General features: G+C 45.0%; 1 protein-coding gene across 1 annotated transcript in view; it reads right to left on the bottom strand.

Moving 5' to 3' along the window:
* The window catches only part of LOC123748151 (uncharacterized), a 486,109-nt gene that overhangs the window by 470 nt on the left and 467,751 nt on the right, over positions 1–17,888 (bottom strand). Inside the window, exon 17 of the mRNA XM_069305699.1 lies at positions 1–1,452. This exon is cut by the window's left edge and continues 470 nt beyond it. Within this exon, the coding sequence (XP_069161800.1) occupies positions 1,148–1,452 (305 nt within the window). The 3' untranslated portion in view covers positions 1–1,147. The remainder of the gene's footprint in view (positions 1,453–17,888) is intronic.

Here is a 17,888-nt window from a genome sequence, read left to right as displayed (position 1 = left end):
TGCTGACCATCCGGTTCTTCTGCAGTTGACGGTCTCTTGAATGAGGCGTCTCTGGGGCACTTAGTGATCCTCGATGGCTACCCAGTTCTTCGGCTATTGGTTATTTGGGCTCAAAACATTCTTTTGCAGCACCTCTAAGGTCATGCCACTGTTTAGCGCCTTTGAAGAACAAAGATTCAGAAATCACTGTGATGAACTAGTTAAAACTTTTCTGTGATTTACAGATGCATTTGTAGTTCTTTACTTTATTTCAGCGATTTCCAGGCATTAACAGCTGCCGACAACTGTGATTCAGACGGATTCTAAGTTTGAAGTCCTTGTGATCAACACTCCGTCATAAATGCCACTGAATAAATCAATATATTTCAGGATGGAATTTTCTAATTTGCCAAACATCCGTCAATGTGCACTAATGCACTGCACACTATTTTTTAATTGCTACACTGAACACTGCTGCACTGTGCACTGTTTCCACTGTGCACTGTTTGCAATGTATGTTTCCACTGTGCACTGTTTGCAATGTAACCTGTTGCACTGTCACTACTTCACTGTACACTGGTGCCGTTCACTGCGGTGATTTACACTTATGCTGGGAAGCTTTTAGACATCTCTAGTTCCCGTGATCATGGCCGCTCTCAGATTAGACCGTTTCCCAACGTCCAGAAAACGGTCAGTGTAAAGTTTCTTCTTCTAACCTACCAGAGGACCTAACACAGAAAACAGGTCAGTACGTCACTTTCGTCAGCCGCTTCCATTCTACAGTACAACAATTTTTGGCCTTATGTGACACATACCATCGAAAAGCGACGCTCTTTGTAAGTGGACAACTTGTTCAGACACCACTGGTTCCTGTGGTTAAGGACGCTTTCAGACACCACTGGTTCCTGTGGTTAAGACCGGCCTCAGACACCACTGGTTCCCGTGGTTAAGGCCGGCCTCAGGCAGCACTGGTTCCTGTGGTTAAGGCCGGCCTCAGACACCACTGGTTCTTGTTGTTTAGGCCGCCCTCATACACCACTAGTTCCTGTGGTTAAGGCCGGCCTCAGACTCCACTGGTTCCCGTGGTTAAGGCCGGCCTCAGGCAGCACTGGTTCCCGTGGTTAAGGCCGCCCTCAGACACCACTGGTTCCGGCGGTTAAGGCCGGCCTCACAACACACTCACACCCTCATATTCCCGAGGCGATGGCGTTGGCCCGCGGTCCTTTTCGACAGTCTCGGGAAGCAGAGACACTTGAAGAAGGTGGGAGGAGGAGGTGGAGGGCGTGCTGACCAGCCCCGAGGCTCCCAGCATGCCCGAGGCGCCTCCCATGACGCCCATGTTAGTTACTTCTCCCATGACGCCCTTGTTAGTTGCTCCTCCCATGGACCCCATGTTAGTTACTCCTCCAATGGGCACTCCGCTGCGGAAACTGGAACACGAGGAGCTGAGAGAGGTGCCCAGAGGCCGCAGACCTGAGGACAGACAACATTACACATTATCATTTTATATAAAACATTGGGAACATATTTATAAAAGAAATAATAGGACCATTGCTGTTCTACACAACAATTTTTTTCAACTCTCATTCTAATCAAGAATTTTATATTTTGTAAGGAAGTCAATCCATCAACAGCTGAGCATAACACGTAGTTATTTGTCTGACAATATATAAAACATCTGGATTGTGAAAAGTAGGTATTTTGTTTATATGCTACGGGAAATTTTTGTTAGGTTAAATGTCAAAAGATTGATGAACGTTCGTTTTTCTTTCGCCACTAATGATGATTATATGGAAATTTTTAATTAACTTAAACAATTATTTCTCATACGAATATCCACTAAAGATCCGCACAGCGGTCTCTCTCTCTCTCTCTCTCTTTTACACACACAGATGCTGTATTTCCAAAGGACTACTATAAAGTAAGGAAAGAGAGGGAAGGGAGAGGAGTAGGAGGAGAAGTGGCTCTGCTGATAAGGAAGGACTGGAGTTATGATGAGATGGAAATTCCGGGCTATGACGGGTTCAGTGATTACATAACAGGAACTATAACAATGGATGGACCTAAGATAATAGTTGCAGTCATTTACAACCCTCCCCTAAATGACAAAAGACCCAGACAGGAGCTTGATAGGAACAACATGGCAACCAATAATATTATAGAGAGAGCAGCTTCAGTTGCCTCCAGGAATGGCTACAGACGCTTAATCATGACGATTTCAACCATGGAAAGATAGACTGGGAGAATGGGTGATTCACAAGGCGGTACAGATACATAGAGAGCTAAACTCTTGGAAGTGGCAACAAGGAACTATCTGAGCCAGCACGTCAGGGAACCCACAGGAGTGAGAGGTAATGATGAACCAGCTAGACTCGACTTGATATTCATCCTGAATGAATCAGAAATAAGGGATGTGAAAGTTGATGCCCCAATAGGAATGAGTGACCACAGTGTATTGACATTTAAGCACTTGGTGGAAATAAGGATAACCTCCAAGGTTGGGATCGGTAGGGAAAAGACTAAATTACCGAAGAGGAAAATATGATGAGATGAAGAACTTCCTCAGGGGAATACCATGGGAAACAACTCAAAGAGAAGACTGTACAGGATATGATGGATTATGTCTCCCAGAAGTGCCAGGAAGTTGCAGACAGGTTTATCCCGGTCCAAAAGGAGAAAAACGAAAAACAACAGAAAAATCCATGCTTCAACCAGGAATGTAAGTTAGTGAAGCAATTGAATAAAAGAACATGGAGAAAATACATGAATAACAGAACACCGGAGAGCAGGGAGAGATACCAGAGGGCAAGAAATGAGTAACTCAGAGTGAGGAGAGAAGCAGTGAGACAGTATGAAAATGACATTGTGAGTAAAGCTAAGACCCAACCAAAAGTGCTCCACAGCCACATCAGGAGGAAAACAGCAGTGAAGGAACAAGTGATGAAACTGAGAAAAGGGAAGAACAGATACACAGAGAATGACAAGGAGGTGTGTGAAGAACTCAACAAGAGATTCCAGGAGGTCTTCACAAAAGAACAAGGAGAAGCCCCTGCACTAAATGAGGAGGCAAACCAAGCAACCTTGGAGGAATTTGACCTCACCAGTGATGAGGTCAAAAGAAATTTGTTGGAGCTAAATCTAACATAGGCTGATGGGCCTGTGAGAATCTCACCGTGGATTCTAAAGGAAGGTGCAGAAGCACTAAGTGTGCCACTCTCTATGGTGAATAACAAGTCACAGGAAACAGGTGACCTACCAGAAGGCTGGAAGAAAGCTAGTGTAATCCCAATATACAAAAAGGGTAACAGACAGGAGGCACTGAACTACAAGCCAGTTTCCCTAACTTGTATTCCATGCAAGATGATGGAGACGATCGTGAGGAAAAGCCTCGTAGAGTATTTGGAGGGAAATAGATTTGTAACACACCATCACCGTGTTACAAATCTAATTCCCACTGGGAAATAGATTTGTAACACACCATCACCATAAATCACATGGTGATGGTGTGATTTATGGTGCACGATTTACCATCAGAGATGGTAAATCATGCCTCACAAGTTTCACAGAATTCTTTGACCAAGCAACAAAAATTAGGCAAGAAAGAGAAGAGTGAGAGGACTGTTTTTTCTTGGACTGTCAGAAAGCCTTCGCCACAGTACCCCATAAGTGGCTGTTACAAAAGTTGGAGCAACTGGCAAGAGTAAAAGGTAAGATGCTCCATTGGATAAGGGAGTATCTAAGCAACAGTAAACAGAGAGTAACTGTGAGGGGGAGACATCAGAGTGGCGAGATGTCACCAGTGCTACAAGACGACCTGGACCGGCTAAAGGAATGGTCTAGAAAATGACTACTATAGTTCAACTCAGGAAAGTGTAAAGTAATGAAATTAGGTGAAGGGAGCAGAAGGCTGAACACAAGGTACCATCTGGGAGGTGAAATCCTGCAGTAATCAAATAGAGAGAAAGATCTGGGGGTTGAGATCACACCGAACCTGTCCCCAGAGGCCCACATCAAAAGGATATCATCAGCGGCATATGCTTGGTTGGTCAACATAAGAACTTCCTTTAGAAACTTGTATAAGGAATCGTTCAGGACCCTGTATACAACTTATGTCAGACCAATCGTGGAATATGCAGCTCCAGCCTGGAGTCCATACCTAGTTAAACACAAGACAAAGTTAGAAAAGATTCACCGGTATGGCAAGAGACTCGTCCTGGAACTGAGAGGTATGAGCTACGAGGAAAGACTAAAGGACCTGAACCTCACGTCCCTGGAAAACAGAATAGTAAGTGGAGACATGACAACCACGTACAAAATTCTCAGGGGAATTGACAGGGTGGACAAAGACAAACACTTCAGTACGGGTTGAACACGAACAAGGGGGCACAGGTGGAACCTTAGTACCCAGATGAGCCACAGAGACGTTAGAAAGAATTTTTTAGTGTCAGAGTAGTTAACAAATGGAATGCACTAGAAAGCGATGTGGTGGAGGTTGACTCCATACACAGTTTCAAATGTAGGTATGATAGAGCCCATTAGGCTCCGGAATCTGTACACCTGTTGATTGACGGTTTAGAGGTGGGACCAAAGAGACAAAGCTCAACTCCTGCAATCACAACTAGGTGAGTACACACACACACACAGACACACACACACACACACACACACACACACACACACACACACACACACACACACACACACACACACACACACACACACACACAAACACACACACAGAGAAGGAAAAAGACTTGGGGGTTGATATCACGCCAGACCTGTCTCCTGCAGCACATATCAAGCGGATAACATCAGCGGCATATGCCAGGCTGGCCAACATACGAACGGCATTCAGAAACTTGTGTAAAGAATCATTCAGAACTTTGTATACCACATATGTCAGGCCAATCCTGGAGTATGCAGCCCCAGCATACTAGTCAAGGATAAGACTAAACTGGAAAAGGTTCAAAGGTTTGCCACCAGACTAGTACCCGAGCTGAGAGGTATGAGCTACGAGGAGAGACTACGGGAATTAAACCTCACTTCGCTGGAAGACAGAAGAGTTAGGGGGGACATGATCACTACATTCAAGATTCTGAAGGGAATTGATAGGGTAAATAAAGACAGTCTATTTAACACAAGGGGAACACGCACAAGGGGACACAGGTGGAAACTGAGTGCCCAAATGAGCCACAGAGATATTAGAAAGAACTTTTTTAGTGTCAGAGTGGTTGACAAATGTATTGCATTAGGAGGTGATGTGGTGGAGGCTGACTCCATACACAGTTTCAAGTGTAGATATGATAGAGCCCGATAAGGGTCAGGAATCTGTACACCTGTTGATTGACGGTTGAGAGGCGGGACCAAAGAGCCAGAGCTCAACCCCCGCAAACACAACTAGGTGAGTACAACACACACACACACACACACACAAGAAAAAAGATCAGTGGTAGTTGTAGGCATCAAAGAACAGGAAGGATCCAATAGCCAGGAATGGAATTGCAAGGAGAGAGAGGCAGTACATGGGATACTGAAGGGGTAACAGATGGAAAGGACTGAACAAAACTTTGAGAAGGTTTTCAGGTTGGGCTGGTACAACAAGGACAGAAACTGACTAGTAAAGGTGGTGTTTACAAACGATACCACGAAGGAGGTAATTCTAGAAAGGAAGAGTCATCTGCAGTATGTGAAGGAATACAAAAAAGTATTCCTGCAGAGGGACAGGACAAAGGAGAAGAAAGCCAGGGCAGCAGAGGCAAGGCGGAAGCGCAGGGAGAGAGATGTAAACCAGGAAATCACAGCCCTAAACACATCAGACCCTGAAACAAGAGGGGAACCTACAACCAGCATCCCAGACCCCATCAGAGGGAAGGGCAACACCTCCACCTGCCTCTGCATAGAAACCCTCCCTTCCCCTCACCCAACCTGCCCCCACTCAGATGCTCACCCAAACCCCATTCCGACCCTATCACCCCTCCCTCATTCCCACCAAGTCCCCCCTCATGCCTTTCTCCCCCCCTGCCCCCCCTCCCCCTTCACCCCACACTCTCCCTATCCCTCCTCCCCCCCCTCACCCAGTATCCTCCATGCCCCCCTATCTCCTTACCCCATACCGTACCTGTCCCCCCATCCCTTGAACCCCCACCACCCACCCCAAAATCCTCTGAGACCCTGCAAACCCCCTCACAGATCTTCTCACCCAGGGAACAGCTTTCCCCACTAGCAAAATGCTCACCAAGAAGGGGACAAGGAAATGAACAGAAGAAAGTGAGCTTCAAGGCAATGTACACATAGATGGGATTACAAATAAAACAAGTAAACTTGGAGAATGGACACTGGATGAAAACCCAGATCTTATAGCACTCACAGAAACAAAGCTAACAAAAACCATAACAAATGCAGTGTTTCCACAGGACTACTATGTAGTGAGGAAAGAGAGAGAAGGGAGAGGAGGAGGTGGTGTAGCTCTGCTGATAAGAAAAGGTTGGAGTTTTGAAGAGATGGTTAATCAGAGCTGTGAAGGTTTAAGTGATTACATATCAGGCACCATAACAAATGGAGTACAGAAAATTATGGTAGTAGTCATAAATTATAACCCACCACCAAACGACAGAAGACCCAGACAGGAATATGATAGAAAAAACATGGCCACCATCAAAATAATAGAGAGAGCAGTTTCTGTGGCTAGCAGGAATGGATCCAGACTACTAATTATGGGAGACTTCAACCATTGGAAGATAGATTGGGAGAACAGAGACCCACATGGAGGAGCAGACACATGGAGAGCTAAGCTGCTGAACGTGGCAACAAGAAACTTTCCAAGTCAACACGTCAAGGGACCGACAAGAATAAGAGGAGAGAATGAACCAGCTTTGCTTGATCTGATATTTACCCTAAATGAGTCGGATATAAGGGAAGTTAAGTTGGAAGCCCCCTTAGGAATGAGTGATCATAGTGTATTGAGCTTTGAATACCTGGTTGAGCTAGGATTTATCTCCCCCCCCCAAAAAAAAAAAAAAACTGGGACACAAAGGGCTGGCGTACCGAAAGGGAAACTATGAGGAAATGAATAAATTCCGAAGGGATATACAATGGGACACAAACCTCAGAACCTAGTCCGTACAAGACATGATGGACTATGTCACCCAAAATTGTCAGAAGGCTGTAAACAGGTTTATGCCGGCCCGACAGGAAAAAACCGAGACGCAAAAGGAGAGACCGTGGTTTAATAGGGGAATGTATTAATGCAAAGGAGCTGAACAAAAGGGCATGGAGGAACTACCGTAATAACAGAACACCGGAAAGTAGAGAGAGAGAGATCAGAGAACCAGGAACGAGTATGTTAGTGTGAGAAGGACAGCTGAGAAAAGGTATGAAAATGATATACCTAATAAAGCCAAGACCGAACCAAAGCTACTACACAGTCACATCAGGAGGAAGACAACAGTGAAGGAACAGGTGATGAAATTTAGGACGGGTGAAGACAGGTACACAGAGAATGACAAAGGTGTGTTAAGAACTCAACAAAAGGTTCCAGGAGGTCCTTTAGAATAGAACAAGGAAAGGTCACGGCGCTAGGAGATGTGGCAGAAAACCAGGCGACCTTGGAAGGGTTCGAAATTACAAAAGATGAGGTCAAGATGTTGAGGTCCAGCACCTATTGGAGCTGGACGTGAGAAAGGCTGTATTTCCAGTGACCTACTAGTGTATAGTAGGTCACTGGAAACGGGAGACCTACCAGAAATATGGAAGACGGCTAACGTAGTCCTAATATACAAAAAGGGTGACAGACAAGAGGCACTGAACAGGCCAGTGTCCTTAACTTGTATACCATGCAAGGTGATGGAGAGGATTGTGAGAAAAATCCTAGTAACACGTCTGGAGAGAAGAGACTTCGTGACAATCCATCATCATGGGTTCTGAGGGGGGTAAATCTTACCTTTCAGGCTTAATAGAATTCTGCGATCAGGTGACAAAGATTGAGCACGAAAGAGAAGGATGGGTGGACTGCATTTTTTTGGACTGTCGAAAAGTCTTTGACACAGTTACCCATAAAAGGCTGATGCATAAGCTGGAGAAACAGGCAGGAGTAACTGGTAGGGCGCTCTAGTGGATAAGGGAGTACCTAAGCAATAGGAAGTAGAGAGTTACGGAGAGGGGGTGTGACCTCAAATTGGTGTGAAGTCACCAGTGGAGTCCCGCAGGACTCTGTACTCGGTCCTATCTTGTTTCTGATATATGTAAATGATCTCCCGGAGGGTAGAGATTCATTTCTCTCAATGTTTGCTGACGATACCAAAATTATGTGAAGGATTAGGACAGAAAAGGACTGTTTGAGGCTTCAAGAAGACCTAGACAAGCTGAAGGAATGGTCTAACAAATGGTTGATACCTGGTTGATGGGGTTCTGGGAGTTCTTCTACTCCCCAAGCACGGCCCGAGGCCAGGCTCGACTTGTGAGAGTTTGGTCCACCAGGCTGTTGCTTGGAGCGACCCGCAGGCCCACATACCCACCACAGCCCGGTTGGTCCGGCACTCCTTGGAGGAATAAATCTAGTTTCCTCTTGAAAATGTCCACGGTTGTTCCGGCAATATTTCTTATGCTTGCTGGGAGGACGTTGAACAACCGCGGATCTCTGATGTTTATACAGTGTTCTCTGATTGTGCCTATGGCACCTCTGCTCTTCACTGGTTCTTCACTGGTTGTTAGAGTTTACCCCAGCAAATGTAATGTAATGAAGATAGGTGTAGGGAGTATGATTCCAGATACTAGGTATCATCTGTGAGATGAAATTCTTCAAGAGTCACAGAGAAAAAGACTTGGGGGTTGACATCACGTCAGACCTGTCCCCTGCAGCCCATATCAAGAGGATAACATCAGCGGCATATGCCAGGTTGGCCAACATATGAACGGCATTCAGAAACTTGTGTAAAGAATCATTCACAACTTCGTATACCAGATATGTCAGGCCAATCCTGGAGTATGCTGCCCCAGCATGGAGTCCAAATCTAGTCAAGGATAAGACTAAACTGGAAAAGGTTGAAAGGTTTGCCACCAGACTACTACCCGAGCTGAAAGATCTGAGCTACGAGGAGAAACTACGGGAATTCAACCTCACGTCGCTGGAAGACAGAAGAGTTAGGGGGGGACATGATCACCACATTCAAGATTCTCAAAGAAATTGATAGGGTAGACAAAGACAGGCTATTTAACACAACGGGTACACGCACAAGGGGACACAGGTGGAAACTGAGTGCCCAAATGAGTCACAGAGATACCAGAAAGAACTTTTTTAGTGTCAGTGTGGTTGACAAATGGAATGCATTAGGAAGTGATGTGGTGGAGGCTGACTCTATACACAGTTTCAAGTGTACATATGATAGAGCCCAATAGGCTCAGGAACCTGTACACCAGTTGATTGACAGTTGAAAGGCGGGACCAAAGGGCCAGAGCTCAACCCTCGCAAGCACAAATAGGTGAGTACACGTCATTTAAACGCCAATCCTGCTTGTTTATTTGTAAAAAAAATACATGTATTGTGTTCAGGTGGAAAAATATTTGAAATATACTTAAATTGTGTGGTTGGGTTTTACCAGCGTGTGTGGAGCCTCACTGGACGCGGGTCGCACAACAACACTAACTAAAAGCTTGACACATAAGACATCCGTTACAAGTGATGCCGCTCAGGAGATGAAGGTGGTTTGACAGTCTTAATCCAATTGCTAGGGAGGTGATGTGTGACGTCATCACCGGCTGAGCCAATGGTGTGGCCGGATGCGGGAGAGGAAGCAGGTCGCGGCCGGATGGGCGGGCAATGAATTTTTTTTTCCGCGAATGAAAGGCTGGCCAGAGTACACGGGACACATACAACGGTCAATACAGCAAGCAATGGTCAAGACAACTCCAAGCTGTCGTGGCAGGATATCCAGGGCTGGACGGTGGTGCTGTTCAACCCTGTAAAACACTCCAGAACAGGTGAGCCGTTACTGTTGAAGAGAGCGGACACCAGGACGGTGTTGGTGACTAGTTGTTAGTGATGGTTATTGTGGAGCCATGCCAGTATCCGGCGATAATGGTGGTATGGCAGGTCGTGCAGGCTTAACAGAGAAGGATAGCGTGAGTCGAGGTTAGAGCCATGTGGATAGATATGCTTTATTTTCATCAACTGAAAAGGAGGCATTCATTTGCATATGTTCTTACAGTATTTTCTAATCATAAAACAGGCAGGGCTTTTTATGCTGGGATGTTCCTGCGCGGGTCCTAAGCCTTTGGCTGCCCCACTAAGTCTTACTCATTTGTTATGAAATATTACCTGAGGTGTAGAGTAAGTAAGGTGCTGCAGCACAGAGTCAGGGACTGGTCCTAATATATTATGTGGAGGTCATATGCTTTATTCTTGTTCAGATCCTGTTAATATAACTTATGCATTATTAAAGGACTCTCTAGGAAGGGAACAATGTTGTTGGGAGTAATCATCCTGGTGGCTCAAGGACAGTCCGGGATCCGCTTCCGAGACCGACCTTATAATTATTAATTGGACTAAATGCCATTATATTAATAATTTTAACAGCTTCTGCATCTTTTAGTGCCAAATACACGTAATATTTTTGTATTATTAATTTCTGACCTCCTAATCAAAGGGAGCGGCGAAGGATAGGGTGAGGTGATTGTTGCCTGACTAAGGTTGCAAGTTGATTAGGCGGGACGGTAGACCGACGGTCTCGCTTCATGCAGGTCGGTGTTCAATCACCGACCGTGCAAGTGGTTAAGCACCATTCCGTTCCCCCATACCATCCCTAATCATTATTCTGACCCCTACCAAGGGGTATATAGTCGTAATGGCTAAGCGCATTCACGTGATAGTTCCCTTGTAGTGATCCGCCATTTCTTACATCTTCCCTCTGGGTCAATGGAAGACCATCGAATAGCTGTATGCTCGAAGTCACATTCATCTGGATGTTGACTACTGGTGTCAGCTGCCGAATGAACACAGCCTCAATCATTCGAAGCCTCTAACGATCGTGGTGTGCTATCGGGTTTAGCACGGGTACAACACGCACAAGGGGACACAGGTGGAAGCTGAGTGCCCAAATGAGCTAGAGAGATAGTACAAAGAACGTTTTCAGTGTCAGGGTAGTTAACAGATGGAATGCATTAGGCAGTTGGTGGAGGCTGACTCCATACACAGTTTCAAATGTAGATATGATAGAGCTCAGAAAGCAAAAGATTCTGTAAAACACTTGATTGACAGTTGAGAGGCGGGACCAAAGAGCCAGAGTTCAAACCCCCCAAGCAAAAACTAGGTGAGTAAAACATGGTAAGTACTATACGTGACCCTACTTTCCTGGTCGTAAATAGGTACTCACCGAACCCACCTTCAAGCACCACCACTATACTCACCTAACCCACGTTAGAGCACCACCAATATACTCACCTAACCCACCTTCAAGAACCATCCCTATACTCATCTAATCAACTTTCAAACACCACTACTATACTCAGCTAACCCACCTTCAAGCACCACCACTATACTCACCTAACCCACGTTAGAGCACCACCAATATGCTCACCTAACCCACCTTCAAGGACCACCTATATACTCACCTAACCCACCTTCAAGCACCACCACTATAATCACTTAACCCACCTTCAAGCAAAATCACTATACTCACCTAACCATCCTTCAACCACCACCAAAATACTCACCTAACCCACCTTCAAGCACCACCACCACCACCACCACTATACTCAGCTAACCCACTCTCATGCACCACCACTATACTCACCTAACCCACCTTCAAGCACCACCACCACTATTCTCACCTAACCCACCTACAAGCACCACTACTATACTCACCTAACCCACCTTCAAGAACCTCAAATATACCCACTTATCCCATCTTCAAACATTACAACTATACTCACCTAACCCAAATCCAAGCACCACCACTTTACTCATCTAACCCACCATTAAGAACCACCATTATACTCACCTAACTAACCTTCAATCTCCACCACCACTATACTAACCTAACCCACATTCAAGGACCAGCACTATACTTACCTAACCAACCTTCAAACAACATAACTATACTCACCTATCCCTTTTTCAAGCACCACCACTACTATACTCACTTAAAACACCTTCAAGCACTACCAACATACTCACCTAACCCAGTTTCAAGCACCACCACCACTATACCCACCTAACCAACTTTCAAGCACCACCAATATACTCACCTAACCCACCTTCAAGCACCACCACTATACTCACCTAGCCCACCTTCAAGCACCGCTACTATTCACACTTAATCTACAGTCAAGCACCACTACTATGCTCACTTAACCCACCTTCAAGCACCACCACTATACTCACCTAACCCACCTTCAAGCACAACCACTATACTCACCTAACCCACCTTCAAGCATCACTACTATATTCACCTAACCTACGTTCAAGCACCACCCCTATACTCACCTAACGCACCTTCATGCACCAACACCACTCTACTCACCTAATACAACTTCAAGCACCACCCGTATACTCACCTAACCCACCTTCATGCACCAAAACCACTATACTCACCTAACCCACTTTCAAGCACCACCACTATTCTCACCTAACCCACCTTCAACCACCACAACATTACTCACCTACCCCACCTTCAAGCACCACCAAAATACCCACCTAGCATACCTTCAAGCACCACCACTATACTAACGTAACCCACCTTTAAACCTCACTACTATTCTACTCTAACCCACCTTCAAGCATCATTACCTCTGTACTCACTTAACTCACCTTCAAGCACCACCACTATACTCACATAACCTACCTTCAAGCACCACCACAATACTCACCTAACCTTTCTTCAGGTACCACCACTATACTCACCTAACCTACCTTCAAGCACCACCACTAAACTTACTTAACCCACCTTCAATCACAACCACTATACTCACCTAACCCACCTACAAACACCACCACCACTATGCTCACCTAACCCACATTCAAGCACCACCACTATACTTATCTAACCCTCCCACAAGCACCACCACTATACTCACCTGGCCCACATTCAAGCACCACTACCGCTATACTCTCCTAACCCACCTTCAAGCACCACCACCACTTTCCTCACCTAACCCACATTCAAGCACCATCACTATACTCACCAAATCCACCTTCAAGCACTACTACTACTATACTCACCTAACCCACCTTGAAGCACCTCCACTATACCCACCTAACCCACCTTCAAGAACCACCACTATACTCACCTAACTCAACTTCAAAGCCACCACTATACTTACCTAACCCACCTTCAAGCACCACAACTATACTCACCTAACTCAACTTTAAAGACCACTACTATACTCACCTAACCCAACCTCAAGCACTACCACTGTACTCACCTCACCCACCTTCAAGCATCACCACCACTATTCTCACCTAACCCAACTTCAAGCACCACCACTATACGCACCTAACCCATCTCTATGCACAACCACAACTATACTCACCTAACCCACATTCAAACACCACAACTATACTCACCTAACCCACCTTCAAGCACCACCACAATTCTTACTCATCTAACCCACCTTGAAGAACCTCAAATATACCCACTTAACCCACCTTCAAGCACCACTACTATACTCACCTAACCCACTTTCAAGCACAACCACAATACTCAACTTACCTACCTTCAAGCACCACTACTATACTCACCTAACCTACATTCAAGCACCACCACTATACTCACCTAACTCTCCCAGAAGCACCACCACTATACTCACCAAACCCACCTTCATGCACCACCACTATACTCACCTAATCCACCTTCAAACACCACCACTGTACTCACCTAACCCACCTTTAAGCACCACTACCTCTATACTCACCTAACTCATCTGCAAGCACCACAACTATAATCACCTAACCAAAATCCAAGCACCACCACTTTACTCATCTAACCCACCTTCAAGCACCAAAACTATACTCACCTAACTAACCTTCAATCTCCACCACCACTATACTAACCTAACCCACATTCAAGGAACAGCAATATACTTAACTAACCTACCTTCAAAAACTTCAACTATACTCACCTATCCCAAATCCAAGCACCACCACTATACTCACCTAACACACCCTAAAGCACCACCACTATACTCACCTAACCCACCTTCAAGCACCACCACCATTATACTCACCTAACCCTCCTTCAAGCACCGCTACTATACACACCTAATCTACATTCAAGCACCATTGCTATACTCACCTAACGCACCCTCAAGCACCACCACTATATTCACCTAACTCACCTTCAATCACCACCACCACTATACTCACCTAACCCACATTCATGGACCAGCACTATACTTACCTAACCCACCATCAAACACCACATCTATACTCATCTAACCCACCTTCAAGCACCACCACTAGACTCACCTAACCTACCTTCAAGCACCAAACTATACTCACCTAACCCCCTTCACGCCTCACTACTATACTCACCTAACCCACGTTAAAGCACCACTAATATACTCACCTAACCCACCTTCAAGCACCACCACTATTCTCACCTAAACCACCTTCACTATACTCACCTAACCCACCTTAAAGAATCATCCCTATACTCATCTAGTCCACTTTCAAACACCACCACTATACTCAGCTAACCCACCTTCAAGCACCACCACCAACATATTTACCTAACCCACCTTCAAGGACCACCTATATACTCACCTAACCCACCTTCAAGCACCATCACTATACTCACTTAACCCACCTTCAAGCACCATCACTATACTCACCTAACCATCCTTCAAGCACCACCAATATACTCACCTAACCCACCTTTAAGCACCACCACCACTATACTAAACTAACCCACTCTCATGGACCATCACTATACTCACCTAAGCCACCTTCAAGCATCACCACCACTATACTAAACTAACTCACTCTCATGGACCACCACTATACTCACATATCCTACCTTCAAGCACCACCACTATACTCACCAAACCCACCTTTAAACACCACAACTATACTCACCTAACCCACCTTCAAGCACCACAACAATACTCACCTAACCCACCTTCAAGCACCACCAAAATACCCACCTAACATACCTTCAAGCACCACCACGATACTAACGTAACCCACCTTTAAACCCCATTACTATTCTACGCTAACCCACCTTCAAGCATCATTACCTCTGTACTCACCTAACTCACCTTCAGGCACCATCACTATACTCACCTAACCTACCTTCAATCACAACCACACAACCACTTAATTTTAGTGGAATTAACTGATTGAACAAAACAGGGAATAGTGAAGCAGAAGACTTTCTAGAATTAATTGACGATTGCTTTCTTCTGCAACACATTAAGGAACCAACACGGGAAAATAATATTTTAGATTTAGTGTTAACTAACAGGGAAACACAAATTAATGACATCGAAATAGGGAGTGAGCTAGGGAACAGTGATCACAAAGAAATCAGATTTAGCATAGAATGGAATAGACCTGTAGGAGAAAATTCTGTTAAAGTGCCAGATTTTCGAAAAGTTGATTTTAATAGCCTAAGAAATTTTTTGGGTCAAATTGATTGGAAAGTCTTAGGTATGGGGTGGGGGCCGGTCTTGGAGCGAGACATGAACCCAGCGATAGGTGACGTAAATGGGGATTTCGATGTGGATTCAATATATAACTTATTTAAGAATATTCTAAACAAAGCACAGGAACGTAGTATACCATACAAATTGAATAGATCGAATACTAATGACCCAAAGTGGATAACAAAGAATTTGAAGAACCTTATAGGTAAAAAGAGAGCTTGGTACAAAAGGATTCAAAATGGAGAGGTCACTTTAGAACAGGAATTCGTACAACTGGTTAGAAATGTTAAAAAAGAGATAAGGAAAGCAAAAAGAAACTATGAAGTTCGCATAGCAGGGCAAACAAAGACAAATCCTAAAGGGTTTTTTCAGTTATATCGTACTAAGACTAGGGAAAGGATAGGTCCATTAAAAACTGAGACAGGTCAAATAACAGATAGTGATGAAGAGATGAGTAGTATTTTTAATAAATATTTTGTATCTGTATTTACTAAAGAGGAACTTAACAATATGCCTTCAGCCGAACAAGACTATGTGGGTGGGGACGAGGACAGGTTGACGAGTTTAACAGTTACCAGGGAGGATGTTCTTAAACAAATAGTAAAACTCAAACCAAACAAATCCCCAGGGCCGGATGAAGTGTTTGCCAGGGTGCTTAAAGAATGCAAAGAGGAGCTTTGTGACTCACTGTCAACCATATATAATAAATCAATAGAGTCAGGCAGAGTGCCAGAGTTTTGGAAAGTTGCTAATGTGATACCAGTTTTTAAGAAAGGAGATAGATCACTTGCGTCTAACTATCGACCAAATAGCCTAACGTCTATTGTGGGAAAGTTACTCGAATCTATAATAGCAAATAAAATTCGTCTTCATCTTGAAAAACATAAATTAATAATTGAGTCGCAACATGGTTTTATAAATGACCGTTCATGTTTAACAAATTTGTTATCTTTTTATACCCACCTTCACGCACTTCTACTTTACTCACCTAACCCACCTTCAAGAACCATCACTATAATCACCTAATCGACCTTCAAACACCACCACTACACTCACCTCACCAACCGTCAAGCACCACTACCACTATCCTCACCTAACCCACCATTAAGCACCACATCTATACTCACATAATCTAAATCCAGGCACCACCACTATACTCACCTAACCGACCTTCAAGCACCCCACTATACTCACCTAACCCACCTTCAAGCACCACCACTATACTCACCTAACCCACCCTAAGGCACCACCACTATACCCACCTAATCCAAATTCATGCACCACTACTATACTCACCTAACCCACCTTCAAGCACCACCACTATATTCACCTAACCCACCTTCAAGCACCACCACTATACTCAAAAACCCACTTTCAATCACAACCACAATTCTCACCTTACCCACCTTCAAGTACCACCACCACTATGCTCACCTAACCCACCTTCAAGCACCACCACTATACTTACCTAACCCACCATCAAGCACCACAACTATACTCACCTAACCCACCTTCAAGAATCACTACCAATATACTCTCCTAACCCTCCTTCAAGCACCACCACCACTATACTCATCTAACCTACCTTCAAGGACCACCACAATACTCACCTAATCCACCTTCAAGCCCTACTACTATACTCACCTAACCCACCTCTAAGCACCACCACTATACCCACCTAACTCACCTTCAAGCATCACCACTATACTCACCTAACTCAACTTCAAAGAGCACCACTATACTTACCTAACCCACCTTCAAGCACCACCACTATACTCACCTTCAAGCATCACCACCACTATTCGCATATAACCCATTGTTACGGACCCGAGTCTAGTGTCCGAGCCCGGAGCAGTGACGACCACGCCATCTGTGGGTCATCTCCCGAAACCCCCTCCAAATGGACGGCGCTATCTAGTGAGGACTAGATATACTGGCCACAAGGGCTAGTTTCCCGTCCTGATCAGCTCATAACACAGCCGCTGCTGACCTCTGGTGAGGTGACGCTTGGACAGCAACGCCATCTATGGAACGGATAGGTGGACGTTTGTGTCTAAGCCTGTGAGTGAGGTGCCCTAGAGTGTCATTAGTACTGATGACGTGTCTGATTACAGAGTCGACCTGGGACTGCTGAATCGGACGTTGGATCAGTCTACCCAAGGCAGCCGTAGAACCTCCACGCATTTGCTGCTGAAGCTGTGAGTCACCCCCTGGATGAACACTGTTTTGTTAGCCTGCCTGTGACGTGGCAGTTGAGGAATTGTCGTACCCGG

This window comes from Procambarus clarkii, chromosome 56 (genome assembly GCF_040958095.1).
Source record: "Procambarus clarkii isolate CNS0578487 chromosome 56, FALCON_Pclarkii_2.0, whole genome shotgun sequence".
Classification (NCBI taxonomy): Eukaryota; Metazoa; Arthropoda; class Malacostraca; order Decapoda; family Cambaridae; genus Procambarus; species Procambarus clarkii.
The sequence above is the reverse complement of the archived record's forward strand: the minus strand, read 5'-3'. Positions and strand labels throughout refer to the sequence as shown.